We start from the raw sequence: 17,594 nt of genomic DNA, 5'->3' as shown, positions 1-17,594 counted from the left end.
TCTGACGGCACAGCCAGCCTGTGTACTGTCATCTGACGGCACAGCCAGCCGAGTACTGTCATCTGACGGCACAGCCAGCCTGTGTACTGTCATCTGACGGCACAGCCAGCCTGTGTACTGTCATCTGACGGCACAGCCAGCCGAGTGCTGTCATCTGACGGCACAGCCAGCCGAGTGCTGTCATCTGACGGCACAGCCAGCCGAGTGCTGTCATCTGACGGCACAGCCAGCCGAGTGCTGTCATCTGACGGCACAGCCAGCCGAGTGCTGTCATCTGACGGCACAGCCAGCCGAGTGCTGTCATCTGACGGCACAGCCAGCCTGTGTACTGTCATCTGACGGCACAGCCAGCCTGTGTACTGTCATCTGACGGCACAGCCAGCCTGTGTACTGTCATCTGACGGCACAGCCAGCCTGTGTACTGTCATCTGACGGCACAGCCAGCCTGTGTACTGTCATCTGACGGCACAGCCAGCCTGTGTACTGTCATCTGACGGCACAGCCAGCCTGTGTACTGTCATCTGACGGCACAGCCAGCCTGTGTACTGTCATCTGACGGCACAGCCAGCCTGTGTACTGTCATCTGACGGCACAGCCAGCCGAGTACTGTCATCTGACGGCACAGCCAGCCGAGTACTGTCATCTGACGGCACAGCCAGCCGAGTACTGTCATCTGACGGCACAGCCAGCCGAGTACTGTCATAAGCCACAGAAATAGGGTCCACAAGTTTCTCAAGGCCATTTTATTTGTCTTGATTATTTTAGGTTTCGTCTGGAAAAGTAAAGCTGAAAGTTCTGAAAACTCTGGATCCAGGTAAAATAGAATATCTTGATCATGGTTTACTATGATGAAAATGGACGTACAGTCAAATTGTTCTTCCCATTAAATGTAATTGCCACTATGGAGCTGATGTAATGTTGGAAGAAAAAAACAGCTTCTGGATGCAGATTTGCACCTTGGCAAACCATATTTCAATGGAAGGAGTGCAAATGCAGTTATGTTTTGTACTGCTCAGAAAATGCTGACTGCTTTTGCATTTAGCGCACAGAGGGCCTGATTCAGAGCCGCTCGTATGCGGCCGCTCGTTCGCTACGAGCAATGTTCGCACATCTGCGCATGCGTACGGGTTTTAGTATGCATGCGCGAACCAGTCATTGCGGTCGAAAATCGTGTGCTCACAAAATAGCGAATGCCTGCTATTTTGAGTGACAGGATGAGGCGTTTGTGGGTGGTAACAGGGGAAGGTGCTTGAAAACGGGGAGTGGAGACCCGAACGCAGGCGTGCCAAACGGTCAAAATGGGCGTTTTAAGGGTGTGCATAATTAACAAAGCAGCGTCATCGACCACGTCACTTGGTTGTCTTTTAGCCTGAACTGCTCGCATGATTGCGGTAGGAAAATCCAACCACAAGCACTGCGAGCAGTTCAGACGCCTTTCGATGTACTCGATTAATCAAATAAATAGCGGAGATGACGTAGGATGCGAGCGGCCAGGGGGCGTTTTTTCCAAAATAGTGAGCGCATGTTTCGTTCGCTCATTCAGACTTAGAGGCGTCAACAGACCGCAAAGAGCGAGCGCTTAATTTAAATAGCCAGACCCTTTTTATGAACGAGCGTCCGCAAATAGCGTCCGGCTCTGAATCAGATCCAGAGACTGGGCATATTTACTTTAACGCTGCAATTTAGAGTTGATCTATAAAGTGCCTACTTCCAGCTTTAAATGAGGTTCTATATGCTCTTCTGGACATCAGATTTTATTGTCTGCTGCCAGGTGATATGTAGTTAGGAACGCATCTGGTGCAGTCATCTAGATATCTACTGCGACAGTGAAGTAGGCTGGGATTGCACTCATTTGGGCTACAAAAATATGAAGTTTGGGGTGATGTAGTCAGAAAAAGGAGGAGAAGAAGAGATCCTCCTGCTTGCTGACAACAAAAGGCGTTATATTAAATCAGTGTTGGCTTAATCACAAGACATTGTCATTTCTTGTTACTTATTTATTTTCTTTCTTGAATAGGGTTTCCAACTTCAGTTTAGTTGTGACATTGGGACAAATGGGGGCGCGGACAGTATCCAATAATGCGTTGTTATCCTATAGTATGCTACTGGTCTCTTCAGTTCAGCTTTATTTGGCGTTGTGCAACACAATTCTAGAAAGCATATGTAATTGTAGAAATGTAGGGGTCTGGTGGAAAAGTTAATTTATGTTAGACCTACTAGTTACACCTCTCATTGATGCATGGTACAGATATCTTTCCTCGTCTATCTTCCCTGCGTTCTAAGTGTGTACGGCCGAGTATGTAATATCATGACAACGGAACGTGGTGTGGAAAACGGCTGCTTACATTGTAACATAGCATTTCAAATGCAGATACATTTGCAGTCGCGCACAGAACATACGCATACCGCAAATTAGTTTTATCAGCAAGGTCTTGTGCATCATATTTGCATCGCATTGCGAATAAGATGCATTTGTGGTAAAAAAGACGCAGGAAAAGATGCTCGGCATCTAGGGACTAGGCACGACTGGAAAGGCTGTTTAACGCGACAGCAGCATCAATGACGGAGGACACATCTGTATGTTGCCAACCACACTCAAATTACCTGTACTATATCAACTGCCCATCATTTAGTACAGTAAGGGCGGATTGTAAAATGACATACTTGGATGCTTTCTGTCTGCACAGGACCAGTATATAGATACCGGGCTGTATCCGCAGCTGGGAAGCCTTAAAGTATCCTCAGAAGCTAAGTGCTTCTCTGTATAGACTTATCTTTTAAGTAGCATTCGATTACGTGTATGTTGAGCAACAAAGTGGGTCCATAACCTATTTTATTTATTAGAGAGCTTAAAGCCTTACAACTAGTTTTTTTCTATTAACAATAATACTATACACGGTGCATACAAAGTTGCAGACATACATTTTCCACTATCAACTAAGGCAATGTTTGCTCTACTGGTAGCACTTGTTTACCAAGCTGTCCTTGTTAATTAAAGCAAAAGGATACGTCCCCTTTAATTACTGAACAATTAGTGAATGTATGCAGTCACATTACAGTCATTTATCAGCCTCACTAGAGGTTTTAACTAGTTCTGTCTTCTTAGTAAATTGGTGCCATATTTCACTTGCAGATATGACTTCCTGCTTTCATTAGTCAGATGCACTGTGATTTATTCCATTTCCATGTTGGCCACTTGTCAATAACCAAACCTGTTAAATTAAACTAATGCATGGCTGCATATGTTGACTAGTGAGTTGTGAAGGAACAAATATTGAATACGCAAGCTTACGTTATTGGAAACTGCACATTGAAAAATAATTTGTGACTGTGGATTGCCAGTAAGTGACGTGTTTCTGCCAGAAAATAGCACACTTAATATATTACAGGTGATTGATGTTTTCCTCAGTCTTCTGTGCTGTTCCGTTTACATGACTTCAAGTGTACTGCGCTTTCTCTAGAGTCTGAGAAACAGAAGACATTTTCAAGGACTACTGATATCGCAGCCACAGAGAAACCAAAATTAAGAGGCAAAGCATGTGGGCAGTGTGAAAGTAAAAGTGCTTTACTGGTATGTGCATTCAGTTCCAATGTATCTCCAGTCTACAATGGTACAGTAACTCACCTTATTAGAACCTTGTTACAGCAACAGGACAAGCTTCAACTATAGATATATCTGTCCAATCTGTCTGGTGGGAAGGACAATCTGGTAATGTATGGCAGCAAATAACTATAGAAATTTACTCCCAAACACTGGAAAGCAGACCAGATTTTCCTTCCCACCAGTCAGATTGCACAGATCTATCTATAGGTGTGTACGCAGCCTTAAGGCCCCCATACACAGTGCGATAAATCAGCCTCTCCGACTGATTGGTACGATTTGGCAGCTATATCGCACCATGTATGGGTCTGATGTCGTACATCGCACCCCCTGAACTTACTGCAGGTTCAGTTGATCAGGGGATGCGGTTTGCTATCCCGTGCAGCGCTATGTGGGAGTAGGAGGGGGGAGCCGGCATGTAAATGCCTTTTTAATTACGCTCCACCTTCCCCATTCAATTCCCACAGCCATTATATTTTACTTGTAATGGTTCCTAGATCAATGGGATAGGAAGGCATTGTCACCACACAGTGTACACAATGTGCCCTTCTAATGTACATGAACACTGAACCACAGTACAGTTGGCGATCAGTGGCCTTATCAGATGCTTTAGTGACCCGGATTTTGTCCTTTATTTAAATTAAAGAATAAATAAAACGTTACAAATGTATTAAAAAGAAAAAAAAAGTGGTAGTCTCTATAAGACTCAGTGGGTAGCCATAAGCTTGGGAGAACTTGGCTATTACATTTTACAGAAAATTAACGGCACTAAATGTGTTTAATTGGACAGAATTTTGATAAATATATTTTGTATAATATTATCATGTTACTGATAAATAAAAACAGTGTGATTCTAACAAATGCCAATCTGTCTACAGGGCAAATTCAGTTGCCCGCAGGGCTAACTGCGCTAGTAGAGCTCCGGGTTTAAGACTCAGAGCTATTTACATTTTTAAATAAATTTCCCCGCGTGCAATGCACGTTAACCCATAGATTCTGCGCTAAGTGCAGGAATCTATGGCTCACACCGCGCTTTAAGTCCCAGGGGCTGCATTTAACACAGATTTTTCCTTGCGTCTCCTGAGGCTGTGAGGAAAAATGTGCGTTAAGTGCACCCTCTGGAGCTTAATGCGCAGAGTAGCAACCCTTAATTGAATAGCTCAGGACTGACAATTTAACCCCGCAGCTAATCAGATCTGCCCCTATCTCTCCTTACTTCTCCCCTAAAAAAAAAATTACTGAAAAAAACCCCCAAAAACCCAAAACATAAACCTGTACTTGCTTGTGTTTACATATTTTGGGAAGTAGCATAAAGGCAGATTTAAACCAAACCCTACACATGTGTGATAGCATTATTTAATGTGAAAGTATATTTGCCTTCCCTGCTCGCAGACCTGTCTCCACATTTACATGCTGTACTTGTTTAAAATTGTTCACATTTTCAGAAGCATTGGAACTGAGAGTGCTGGATGGTCTAGCTGATTTGCTTTAGCTCATTGTATAATTTAACACATGTGTAGAATTCCTAGAACCTTTAGTCAATACAGTAATTTGTTTTTGTTCTATTCAATGCTTTTCACCGAAGATGTGTTTGGAGTGTGGAGAGAATTACTGTGCTGCATGTTTTGCTAAAATCCACCAGAAGGGGGCATTGAAGCTACACAGAACTTTACCCATGCAGGTATTGCTTTACTCTCTAAATAAACTCTCTGTTTTTGCCATCAGTTTTTCTGTTTAAAATGCCTTTTCTATGATTTTTGTCTTTTAATATGAAGATTGGATTATGTAAATGTATTTGTTCTGCTGTTTTTATTAAAACATTAGTATAGTTTTTTTTACTACTATATGTATTTGCACTATTTAGCATTGTTCTTGTGACTTGGTTATTTATGCATTTTTTACATGAGCTACTGATACATGTAATAAATCTCTTATGCGTATGGTAAAATTACCTGAGGAGCTTGTATTGTAAGTTAATGTAAAAGTCACAGTAGGTAATTTAATATAATGTCCCTGGTATGTGTTTGTGAATTAATAATTAAGTGACATACAAGCTGTCACCCTTTAAATAAACTAGATGCCATCAACACCATTAGTGCATCATCCCATACACCGTTATTAGAAGCAGCACCATTTATCTAAATATTTTTATGTTTATATTGGAATTAAAATTATTAATTACATGAAACTTCATCTTCTATTAACTTCATCTCCTCTATTGGGACCTGCTACATTGCAGCTGCTACTGACAGTCAGAGGGACCTTATATCATTATGCTTTGGTACCGCTTGACTAGCAGTGAATTATTACCGGAGCCCATAATTATAATGTGTAGCAAGTACAGCTTGGCCTTCTACGGTGTTTTCTTTGCATTAATAATGCCTGTGCAAACTTTGATTTCGCCAATAAGCCATTTCTTCTAGTCGGACATGACTTATATTGCTGTGACTTCACATTAAACATACTCATTAAGAAGAAATAGTGTGGTTAAAAAAATAATTGCAAGCATCAACTCACAGTGCAAGTAGCCATTTTGTGGGATGTATTCATAGTAGCCTATGACATCACTAGGAACAAGTGGCCTCAATGAGGCATACACCTTTCAGTATGCTTAATACCTTGGTATTAATCAGGGAAATCATGATCTTCATTTTAATGACTATTGACTTAGCTCACAAAATGCTTTCCTCCACAATGTGCAGGCATTAGGTACACTTTAATAGTTATTACTTTTTGTGTGGTAATTATACATTGACTGCCTCCATTGTGTATATGCGACAGATTCGCTTCAATGGAATACACACCTTATATAAGAATGGGTGGTTGTTGTTTTTTTTTGTTATCACAGATATTAGTACATACAGGTGTGTGTGTGTATGTGTGTGTATATATATATATATATATATATATATATATATATATATACAGTATTTATTGCTCGAAGTGGGAATTTAGAGGTAGGGGTATGGAGTATGGAGATTGAACCCCCCCTTCGACCCCTGCTTCCATATCACCCCATTGTACTTTTCACCCCCACACTTCTCCCTGCCTGCTCCCCTCGCTCACACCCTGCCCTTCTCACTGATTCCCTCTCTCTCTTTCACCCCCTACAATACTAACTGCCTGCTTCCATCTGTCTGCCTCTCTCTCTATTCCCTCTCTCACACCCTCCCCTCTCTCTAATTGCCTCTGACCTGCGCTGCTGCTGGAGTGGAGATGATGGGAGCATCGGGTCTTCTTGGTTGCTGCAGTAGTGCACTGCAGTTTAATCCGGCGCCAATGCGAGCCAGTGAGAAGCCACCACTTGGCAGCTTGCGATTGACTGGCAGCCAGCGAGCCCACGATTGGCTGGCGGCCAGTGCGTGCTGCAATGCTTACTTCACAGTGCAGTCGGGACCTGATGCTCTGTCCCGGCTACATACATGCCAGCGCCTCCGCCGATTGAGATGTGTCCCCTACGAGACACATCTCTACACACTGCCGACGCTGTTCCAGCGCTGGGATCCCAAACTGGATCCCAGCACTGGTACATTCTCTTCTGTGGCTAAAATGAAGTTGGGTCGGGAAGTGGCGGTATGTCATACCGCCGTATACCGCTCCACTTCGACCACTGTATGTGCGTGTATGTATATATGTATGTGTATGTGTGTGTATATAATATATATATATAAAAAACAAGAAGGCGCTAATAGTGTAGTTTTTTGATACCATTATATTATTAAAGCAAGTAATGTGCGTACATTAGATTTAATATAGTTACGCTTATCTCAATTCCACCTAGTGAAACGATGAATCAGGACACGATTTTCATATAGTTTCCAACATCAGAATGCAGCCCAGCATCAAAACAAAAACCAAGAGAAATTCATAGGGTAGTATATCAAAACTTTATAAATAAAACATGAGATTAAGAACACGTACAAGATAACAGCTTGGTAAATAGCGTATCGATCAAGAACAATTCACCCAAACCAGGGATCCAAAGTGTTCCAACTGAATGGTACCGAATTATATATATATATATAATATATATATATATATATATATATATATATATATATATATAAAGACAGTTTTGTTGGCACTCCAATCCAAGAGGAATAAATTAATATGTGCTCCGATAAACAATGCATGGATCCAACACAAACAATCGGCACTCGGAGGCTCCAGTCAATATGAACACATGTATTAATGACAGCAACGTTTTGGGGTATAACCCCCTTTGTCAAGCCAATACAGACAATGAATGTCTGTATTGGCTTGACAAAAGGGGTTATACCCCGAAACGTTTCTGTCATTAATACATGTGTTCATATTGACTGGAGCCTCCGAGTGCCGATTGTTTGTGTTGGATTCATATATATATATATATATATATATATATATATATATATATATATAGTATGTCATCTATCACTGTTATGTTCATAATTTGGCACACCATGCCTAAAATCTACTACAATACTTATAAACAAAGTCTGTACTATTCTCCACAGTACCTATAACCTTTTCCTCATTATTTATCTGATCTCCTCATAGTACGAAATGGTTATTGTTCTAGTGGAATAGTGCTTTTAGGGTCCTAATTTTAAAAAAATAGCATATGATAACTGTCAGATATACAATCCAATAGTCCGGCACTACCTAATGTCAGAAATAACTTTACCCCGTTGCCAGCATTAGCATATCAATGTAGAAATGCTATAATAAAAGAGCAGAGTGTATGCGGCACTCAGAGGCTTCAATAAGACGCATAACATTGCTGGGTGCAAGATCAGGTAAATAGGGGGGATGGGGCAAAATGTAATCGCCACACCTGTTGGCTTTCACAGCGGATGCTTGGGTGGAATGTGGGGGTACATTGTCGGCTAGGAGACGGATGCCTGCTGATCATACCGTGGTATGTTTCTTTCATGGCATTTCGCAATTTCTGCATCAGGGTGCAGTAGTAAGCGCTGGTGATGGTCTGACCCTTCAGAAGCCTCGACAGTCTCAAAAAAACGGATAGCATGACCTTCCATGCACATTTCCGCATCTTGGCTTTTTTGGGAGGGGGTGAGGCGGAGTGTTTCCACTCCTTGCTCATTTCTTTGGTCTCCGGATCGTACAGGTAGACCCAGCATTCATACATAGTCATGAGTCGTGCAAAGAAATTTTCTTCATCCTGCTCCAACAGAGTCAATATCCGCTGCAAAATATCATATTGAATTTGCATGTGAAATGGGGTCAGCAAGCGGGAAACCCATCGTGATGACACTTTAGACATGTGCAGTTGCTCATGCATAATCTTCCATAACTAAGACCAACTTATTTTATGATCACTTCAATGGTTATTTGACTGTCTTCGAGGACAAGAGCCTCCACTTTCTTCACCGTGTCAAGATCATCTGGGATTGAGGGTCTCCTGGATCGAGGCTCATCTGAGAGGGACATGTGTCCAGTTTGAAAGTTCCTTTTCCACCTCACATTAGTGTCATATGATGGACTTTCATCACCACAAACAGCCACCATTTCATCATTGATTTGGCAGGCACTATTGCCTTCAAATTGAGGAACTTAATAACACGGTGGGTTTCAATTTTGTCCATCATGCAGGATAGACATTTACCAGCTCCAGAAACGAAACAAGTTGACATAAGTAGCTAATTTATAACCCCATGCATCAATACAATCAAGGATCAATGATTATATGAATATCTCAAAAACTTCATGTTGTTAATTAAGACTTTATGACACCCATATATATATATATATATATATATATATACACACACACACATACTGCTCAAAAAAATACAGGGAACACTTAAACAACACAATGTAACTCCAAGTCATTCACACTTCTGTGAAATCAAACTGTCCACTTAGGAAGCAACATTGATTGACAATCAATTTCACATGCTGTTGTGCAAATGGAATACACAACAGGTGGAAATTATAGGCAATTAGCAAGACACCACAGACCACTTCTCAGTTCCTATGCTTTTTGGCTGATGTTTTGGTCACTTTTGAATGCTTGCGGTGCTTTCACTCTAGTGGTATCATGAGACGGAGTCTACAACCCACACAAGTGGCTCAGGTAGTGCAACTCATCCAGGATGGCACATCAATGGGAGCTGTGGCAAGAAGTTTGCTGTGTCTGTCAGCGTAGTGTCCAGAGCATGGAGGCGCTACCAAGAGACAGGCTAGTACATCAGGAGACATGCAGGAGGCCGTAGGAGGGCAACAACCCAACAGCAGGACCGCTACCTCCGCCTTTGTGCAAGGAGGAACAGGAGGAGTCCTACCTGAGCCCTGCAAAATGACCTCCAGCAGGCCACAAATGTGCATGTGTCTGCTCAAACAGTCAGAAACAGACTCCATGAGGGTGGTATGAGGGCCCGACGTCCACCGGTGGGGGTTGTGCTTACAGCCCAACACCGTGCAGGACGTTTATCATTTGCCAGAGTACACCAAGATTGGCAAATTCGCCACTGGCGCCCTGTGCTCTTCACAGATGAAAGCAGGTTCACACTGAGCACATGTGACAGACGTCAAGGAGAACGTTCTGCTGCCTGCAACATCCTCCAACATGACCGGTTTGGCAGTGGGTCAGTAATGGTGAGGGTTGGCATTTCTTTGGCGGGCCGCACAGCCCTCCATGTGCTCGCTAGAGGTCGCCTGACTGCCATTAGGTACCGAGATGAGATCCTCAGACCCTTTGTGAGACCATATGCTGGTGCGGTTGGCCCTGGGTTCCTCCTAATGCAAGACAATGCTAGACCTCATGTGGATCGAGTGTGTGAGCAGTTCCTGCAAGACGAAGGCATTGATGCTATGGACTGGCCCGCCCGTTCCCCAGACCTGAATCCAATTGAGCACATCTGGGACGTCATGTCTCGCTCCATCCACCAACGCCACGTTGCACCACAGACTGTCCAGGAGTTGGCAGATGCTTTAGTCCAGGTCTGGGAGGAGATCCCTCAGGAGTTCATCCGCCACCTCATCAGGAGCATGCCCAGTAGGGAGGTCATACAGGCACGTGGAGGCCACACACATTACTGAGCCTCAGTTTGACTTGTTTTAAGGACATTACATCAAAGTTGGAGCAGCCTGTAGTTTGTTTTTCCACTTTAATTTTGAGTGTGGCTCCAAAACCAGACCTCCATGGGTTAATAAATTTGATTTCCAATCATAATTTTTGTGTGATTTTGGTGTCAGCACATTCAACTATGTAAAGAACAAATTATTTAATAAGAATATTTCATTCATTCAGATCTAGGATGTGTTATTTCAGTCTTCCCTTTATTTTTTTGAGCAGTGTGTGTATATATATAAAACCACATCGAATTTTAGGCGGGACTCAGAGACTTCACAGAACGTGAAAAAATGTATTCAGGCATAGTGCAAATCATCTACGTTTCGAGGAACAAGTCCCCTTCTACAGAATCTTTATGACTCCCCCTCATATATATATATAAATATATATATATATATATATATATATATATTACTGTATATAGTTCAATGCAGGAAATACAGTGCATTCACCAGGTGAGTGCATTCTTTTTATTGCTTGAACTTTATATGTGACTTTCCCTGTGGGGGAGGACACTGAGGATAAAGATCCCCAGCTATTGTGGACAGTTGTGTGAGTGCTGGTCCTACAATACAATAAATATACATTACAAATTAATTAATGTTACTTTAATGTCCACAGTCACCTAGATACACTTGTTTACTGCAGGCTGATTTCCCCAGTCTGTAGTTCTTACACCATAATCCCAACTCCTAGTAACACCATCAGTTACAGTGCAGTGGGATGTTACCGATGGGTTCATCTCGCTTAATATCTTCACAAGCCACACGGTCTGGCAAAAATATATAAAGTGCAGCACTCACTGCGCATACCATCGGCATCTCTTGTCATGCGAATGTGCCTTATTTCATAAGGCACACATGGGGTTTGCATGTGAAGATTAGAGCGGAGGTGTGAAAGGAGAAGCTGGATAAATCAAGAGCTTTCTTAAGTAAAATATTAATTATGTCCACAAGCTAGCTTAAAATGTCATTTTGCGAGATGAGATATTTAAATGAAGACATGTTGGGAATTTACTGGAGCTTCCCTGGTTTAGCGATGGTCAGAGAGCCTTTATCACCAAACAAGAAAATATATTTTATATACAAACTCAGAGATGATGGAAATCATCCATTAACCTGTACGATGAATAAGACGCCTTTTACAGCTTTTAGTTGCACGCTTTACAAGAAAGCACTTCTATTTGTGTTTTTCAACCATTTTATAAGCTTTCAAATGTACAATAGCAACACACTTCGTAAAGAGTCCCAATGTCTCCCCTTCTCCACATTTTCTAAGCCTTAGCTGAGCAGTATTTTAAGAGAAACAAAGTTGAAATGAATAAGGGAGGTGGTCTTAAAGTGACAGTCTTTGAAGTGACATTTTTGCTGTTCCATCTTCTAGCTTGACCCGTAAGCTTTTGAAAGTTAATGCAGTTTTGTTTAAAGAAATCGTGAATCATCAAAATGTGAGTGTGCTCCATGTTTTGTGCAAAGGTGACACATCTTCTCTACCTGCACATTACTTTTATGCTGAGTATTTTCTGGTTCAAAGATGGCAGCATATAAGAATGTTATAATACACAAGGGCCTACAGTAATTGTACTAAAACCGTGCAGAAATGGCAGTTTCATTATTTAACAAATTGCTTTATGCATTTCCTAATGGGGATGTCTCAGGAATGTCTCCGTCTCAGTCAAAGTAGCGCTGCCTACCACAGCCCCATTACTCTCAGTGGGTGCTGTAGTCTGCACCAGGTTGCAAAACGCTTAGCAACTAACTAACCAGCCAACTAATTAATTAATTCCATCTTCAGATGCATTAGTCGCCCGGACGCATGTATATAGGTATAGCGGGATACAGTCAAAATGAGGATGGCCAGGAAGCCATCTGACTAAATCCCGGCGTCTAAATACCAACGCGGCACTAAAGACAGGCGTCGAAATCCAGACACCCGTCTATATCCCGACGTCAGAATCTAGACAGACTGCTTCCTGAACGAAGGCAAGTCGGGCAGTGTTAGCGCTTAGCCACGGGGGGGGGTAGGTTTAGGGACCCTCGGGGGCACCACCCTTGGAGGGTTAGATTTAGGTTACGGGGATAGAGGGTTAGTTCTACTGTATGCTGAAATAAAGGCTACTTAGTTGCAGTCAGGTGAGTGGTACAAGGTCTAAGCCGACAAAGGAGATAACTAGTAGGTCTATGGCTGGTGGCTTCTGCTAAATGTCCATCATCCAAACCCCAGGAAAGGTGACTAGTCAAATTTTAAAATAATACTTTCTGGTGAGAGTATTATTTTTTTTTATAGGAATTAGAGACACATGAAGGCAGGATCAGTTATTATGCCTATTATGCTATGCTGATACTTCCTGCACCTCCATAGGCTGCAAGCAAAATCAGCCTGTCCGTTAATGTGTAGAAGCCGCCGAACTGGTCCTGGTGGCTTCTGCTCTTGAATTTGCCCCATGGAATAAGCTACATTATTTGATTTTAATTTCCCTATAATTGTTGCTAAATATTCTAATTTAATTAATAACTGAATGTCCTGGGTCAGAATTTCTGAACTCTCAAACATCATTTGACAACCAATATCTGTAGAGCTGTAGAGAAAGCAACGCATTGACTAGATAATCTCTTAAATATTCTCATTGGGGAATAAAATATCAGTGGTCACTTGAGTGTGTAATGCTGGGTACACACTAGATGGCTTGCAAACGATGCAATGGTCATCTAGATTTCCCTTGAACTCCCGTACAAACGATCTAGTGCATACACACTGTGCAATCAACCAAATGATCAAAAAATATATCTTTCATCGTTTTGTGGTTAGATCCTTAACTACATAATGTTACCATATCACCTGTTCGTCCGGTAGAGAGTACACACTGCATGATTTGCTGGAAATCATTAACGAGATTGTCAGATTGAGCTGCATGTAGGGAAGACCTGAAGATGCGGCGGATAGCGCGCATAGTGCGTGCACACTTGACAATTTGAACGATTTGCTGTTAAACTTTAGAGTTAAAATGCCAAGTGTATTCCCTCACTGGAGGTTGGCTATGGCTCTCTGCTGACCTGACTGTTCTCAAGCTGTAGTGTGTTCATAGGGAAGTCTCAACACCTGGAAGTTGTCTCCTCCCCCTTCTTACATGCACTGATGGAGAACGAGTGAAAATGGGGGTTGTGTAATGGGTATGTGGGGGCAGTTTATTGCGGAGAATGAGGGGAGGGGTATTGAGGGCGCTGTTTATTGGGGAGAATGAGGGCTACTGTGTATTGGTTTAGTGAGTGAAAAGGTGGGATGTGTATTGGAGTAAATTAATAAAGAATGGGGCTGTGTATTGGGGATAGTGAGCGAGTGAATAGGGGGCTCTGCATTGGGGAGATTGAGTAAAGAGGGGTTAAATATTGGAGAGAATAACTGAAGAGGGGGCTGTGCATTGGAGAAAATGAAGAGTTGGACTGTACATTGGGGAATATAAAGACCAGGGCTGGATGGGCATGTACATGTTGGGTAAGGGGAAGTCTATATATTTTAGTTGCCATTAAAAAAAATAAAAAAATGTGCTATTTGCATCTGATTCGCTTTGCATTTTACATGCTCCAAGCCACTTAGGTACTTTATTACAGATGTGTTCATGACAATACTCACAGCGCTACCTAGTCAAGCCACGGCATGGTGCAACTAGAAGGGCTGTTAACGCGCAAGGAGGATAGATGTATGTAGACAGGGCCGGCTTTAGGCATAGGCTTTTTAGGCAAATGCCTTGGGGCACCTGGAATGCCTAGGGGCATCCCAAGCCTAGGGCCAGCGGTAGATATTTTTTTTCTTTAAGCTGGCTCGGATGCTGATCACAGCGATCCGAGCCAGCCAGGAGGAGAGGTCAGGAGGCTGCAGCAGCTGAACACAGAGCCGGAGCTTAGTCTTAGACTGGCAGGAAGTGTCTTTACTTTCACTTTCCTCCTGAGCCGAGGCTGAGCACTGAGCAGCTGCAGAGGAAGGCATACACCACGCGCAGAGCTGCGGGACCCTGCCCCAACCACACAGAATAAAGGTAAGAGCTCGATCAGGGGAGTCAAATACATATGGGGAGTGGGGGCTGATGACACTGCTGTGGGAGGGGGAGACAAAGACATATGGGGAGTGGGAGCTAAAGGAGCTAATTACACTGCTATGGGGGGGAGGGGAGGCAGGTATATATGGGGAGTGGGGGCTTAAGCAAGCTGATAACACTTATGGGGGGAGGGGAGGCAGAGACAAGGTTGTGTGGGAGCTCAGAGCTGATGACACTGCTATTGGTGGGTGGGTATGAGGCAGAGACATATGGCAAGTGGGGGCTCAGGGTATTTATGCCACTGCTATGGGTTGGGGGGGACATATTGGGAGTGAGAGCCCAAGGGGCATGGGTGGACTCCCATCATCCACATTGCTAAGAAGGAACCTAGTGTGTGGACTAGTGATGATGATGGTCACCAAGATAGAAGGAGTTAGGTGGTAACAACAAGCTGCAATCATCGGCTACTATTCTACTCATGTGCTACAACAGCCTACATGGGTTCCCTGCAAAATGATATGCAGCGGGTGTGGTGTGGGGGTCAGCCTGTACTGTGAGTGATGGGTGGTGACACTGCTGTGTGAGGGGTGCTGTGCTGGCTGATGGGTGATGGGTGTTATGTTGTAATCTGTGCTGTGAGGGGTGCTGTGCTGGCTGAGGGGTGATGGGTGCTGTGCTGTGAGGGGTACTGTGCTGGGAGAGGGGTGTTGGGTGAGGGATGATGTGCTGTGATCTGTATTGTGCTGGGTGAGGGGTGTTGTACTGGGAGAGATTTGCTGTACTGAGAGAGGGGTATTGGGTGAGGGGAGATGGGGTTGTGATCTATGCTGTGTGAGGGGTACTGTGCTGGGAGAGTGGTGCTATACTGGGTGAGGGGTGCTGTGCTGTAATCTGTGCTGTGAGGGGTGCTGTGCTGGGAGAGATTTGCTGTACTGAGAGAGGGGTATTGGGTGAGGGGAGATGGGGTTGTGATCTATGCTGTGTGAGGGGTACTGTGCTGGGAGAGTGGTGCTATACTGGGTGAGGGGTGCTGTGCTGTGAGGGGTGCTGTGCTGGGAGAGAGGTGCTGTGCTGTAATCTGTACTGTGAGGGGTACTGTGACGGGTACTGTGCTGGGTGAGGGGTGCTGTGCTCTAATCTGTGCTGGGTGAGGGGTACTGGGTGCTCTGCTGTAATCTGTGCTGTTAGAGGTACTGTGTTGGGTGAGGGGTGCTTTGCAGTGAGGGAAGAGGAGTGCTGTGAGGGGAGAATGTGCCCTATAGATTGCCTTCTGAGGTGGGGGTAAATAGAAATTTCCCCTAACACCTGTCCCTTTTTTCTTTAGTTATAGCAGTGTGCTTTGAGGGGAGAGCCTGGGATTATCTGATGGGGCACCAGCCAAAATCTTGCCTAGGGCACCTAATAGATTAGGTCCAGCTCTGTATGTAGACACATCTGTGTCTGCACTATACGGCCATTTAGTATAATGTGTTCCCTTTGAGTAGCAAGTTTATAACTCGCAGTGAAACCATGTCTCCAGAAGTACTCCAGCCGCATCTGACCCAACATCAAGGGAAAGGAACCACAGCCAAGGGTAGGGAGCCACAGCTAAGGATTTTTCTTCAGGTGCATTCTGCAATTCCATATGTGTCTCACTCTGCTTAAGGTCCATTATGCATAGGAGCTGCAAAATTATAATAACAGCATAATTCAAAAAACGTTGTTGTTGTTATTAACCAACTGAACTATATTAGTATATAAAGAATTCCAATCCATTAATTAATGCATTGAGATCCAAACAATCACAAAATAACGCAAGTCATATATTCAAGGAAAAGTGTTTCTTATTCTAATGATTGGATTAAAAATAAAATTTAGAGTCAATTGCATTCTTTTACAATTGTTCTAATTAAACTAAGAAAAGTTAATCCAAAGTGAGTCTTAAAGAAGCTTTGCAGTTAATATGCTGGTTTAATTCTTAGATTTAGCTAAATCCTAAACTGATTCTGGTGCGATGTTAATATACTCTTGCAGTGTTTCTTTATGGTTTCTTGCATGTGTATGACCCAGTTGAAGAAGATTGCCTCTGCCAACACTTAGGAAAACTTATTTTCATAATAGAAAATAAATTGCTTGCTGCTGCTGTCGAGATATCTAATTGGAGCCTTCCAGAAAGCAGGCTGTAATGGTACAATATATCTAAAACTGTCTGTTTAAGTGATCGAACTTTTTAATCTTAATGTTATATTCAGATGAGTATTTCATCAATAAAGGATATAATTTTAAAATATTTTTTACAAGCTGTATATCTTTCTTTGGAGTTGTCAGCATTAAGCATCTTTATTTGCTTTGAATCACATGCAAAACATCTTTAGAGAAGTGTGTAATAGAGGGCCTGATTCAGCTTTGGGAATAGAGTGAGAAAGAGAACGTGAACCAGGACAAACCATGTTGCAATGCAAGGGGTGCAAATACATACATTCAGTGGCGGGCTGGGCTGGGTGCCATGTGCCCCCCGGGCTGCAGCGCCATGCGGGCCACGGGCAGTCTGTGTCTGTGTGACACAGCTGCACCGTGCGTGTATCGCTGACCGGACGGAATTCGGTCAGCGCTACATAGTTACAAAAACACATTCGCCGGCTCCGGCAGCTGTGTGTTTGTTTTGAGTGGCAGCCAATGAAAGTCTGTCAGACTCTCACTGACTGCCGCTGCGCCCACTGCCATCTTCCGGCTCCTGCAGTGGGTAATGGGAGAGACTTCATGACGTCATATGACGTCTCTCCCATAATGCAGAGCGGCCTGGCCCGGGAGGACAGACTGAGGAGTAGCTGGCGTCGGCGGGAGCGGGGATTCAGGTAAGTGGTTTTTTTTATTATTTATTACATGTGTGTGTACTGTGGGAG

At 43.4% G+C, this 17,594-nt stretch overlaps 1 protein-coding gene across 2 annotated transcripts in view; it reads left to right on the top strand.

The window, feature by feature from the left end:
• Positions 1 to 17,594, top strand: part of ZBBX (zinc finger B-box domain containing) — a 224,708-nt gene that overhangs the window by 35,675 nt on the left and 171,439 nt on the right. For both annotated transcript variants that reach the window (XM_088452313.1, XM_088452312.1), the window contains exons 5-7: positions 766 to 814; positions 3,462 to 3,571; positions 5,187 to 5,282. In XM_088452313.1, the coding sequence (XP_088308439.1) occupies positions 766 to 814; positions 3,462 to 3,571; positions 5,187 to 5,282 (255 nt within the window). The remainder of the gene's footprint in view (positions 1 to 765; positions 815 to 3,461; positions 3,572 to 5,186; positions 5,283 to 17,594) is intronic.

The sequence above is a fragment of the Taudactylus pleione genome, unplaced genomic scaffold (assembly GCF_031769625.1).
Source record: "Taudactylus pleione unplaced genomic scaffold, aTauple2 ptg000037l, whole genome shotgun sequence".
Taxonomy (NCBI): Eukaryota; Metazoa; Chordata; class Amphibia; order Anura; family Myobatrachidae; genus Taudactylus; species Taudactylus pleione.
This window is presented reverse-complemented; position numbering and strand designations above follow the sequence as displayed.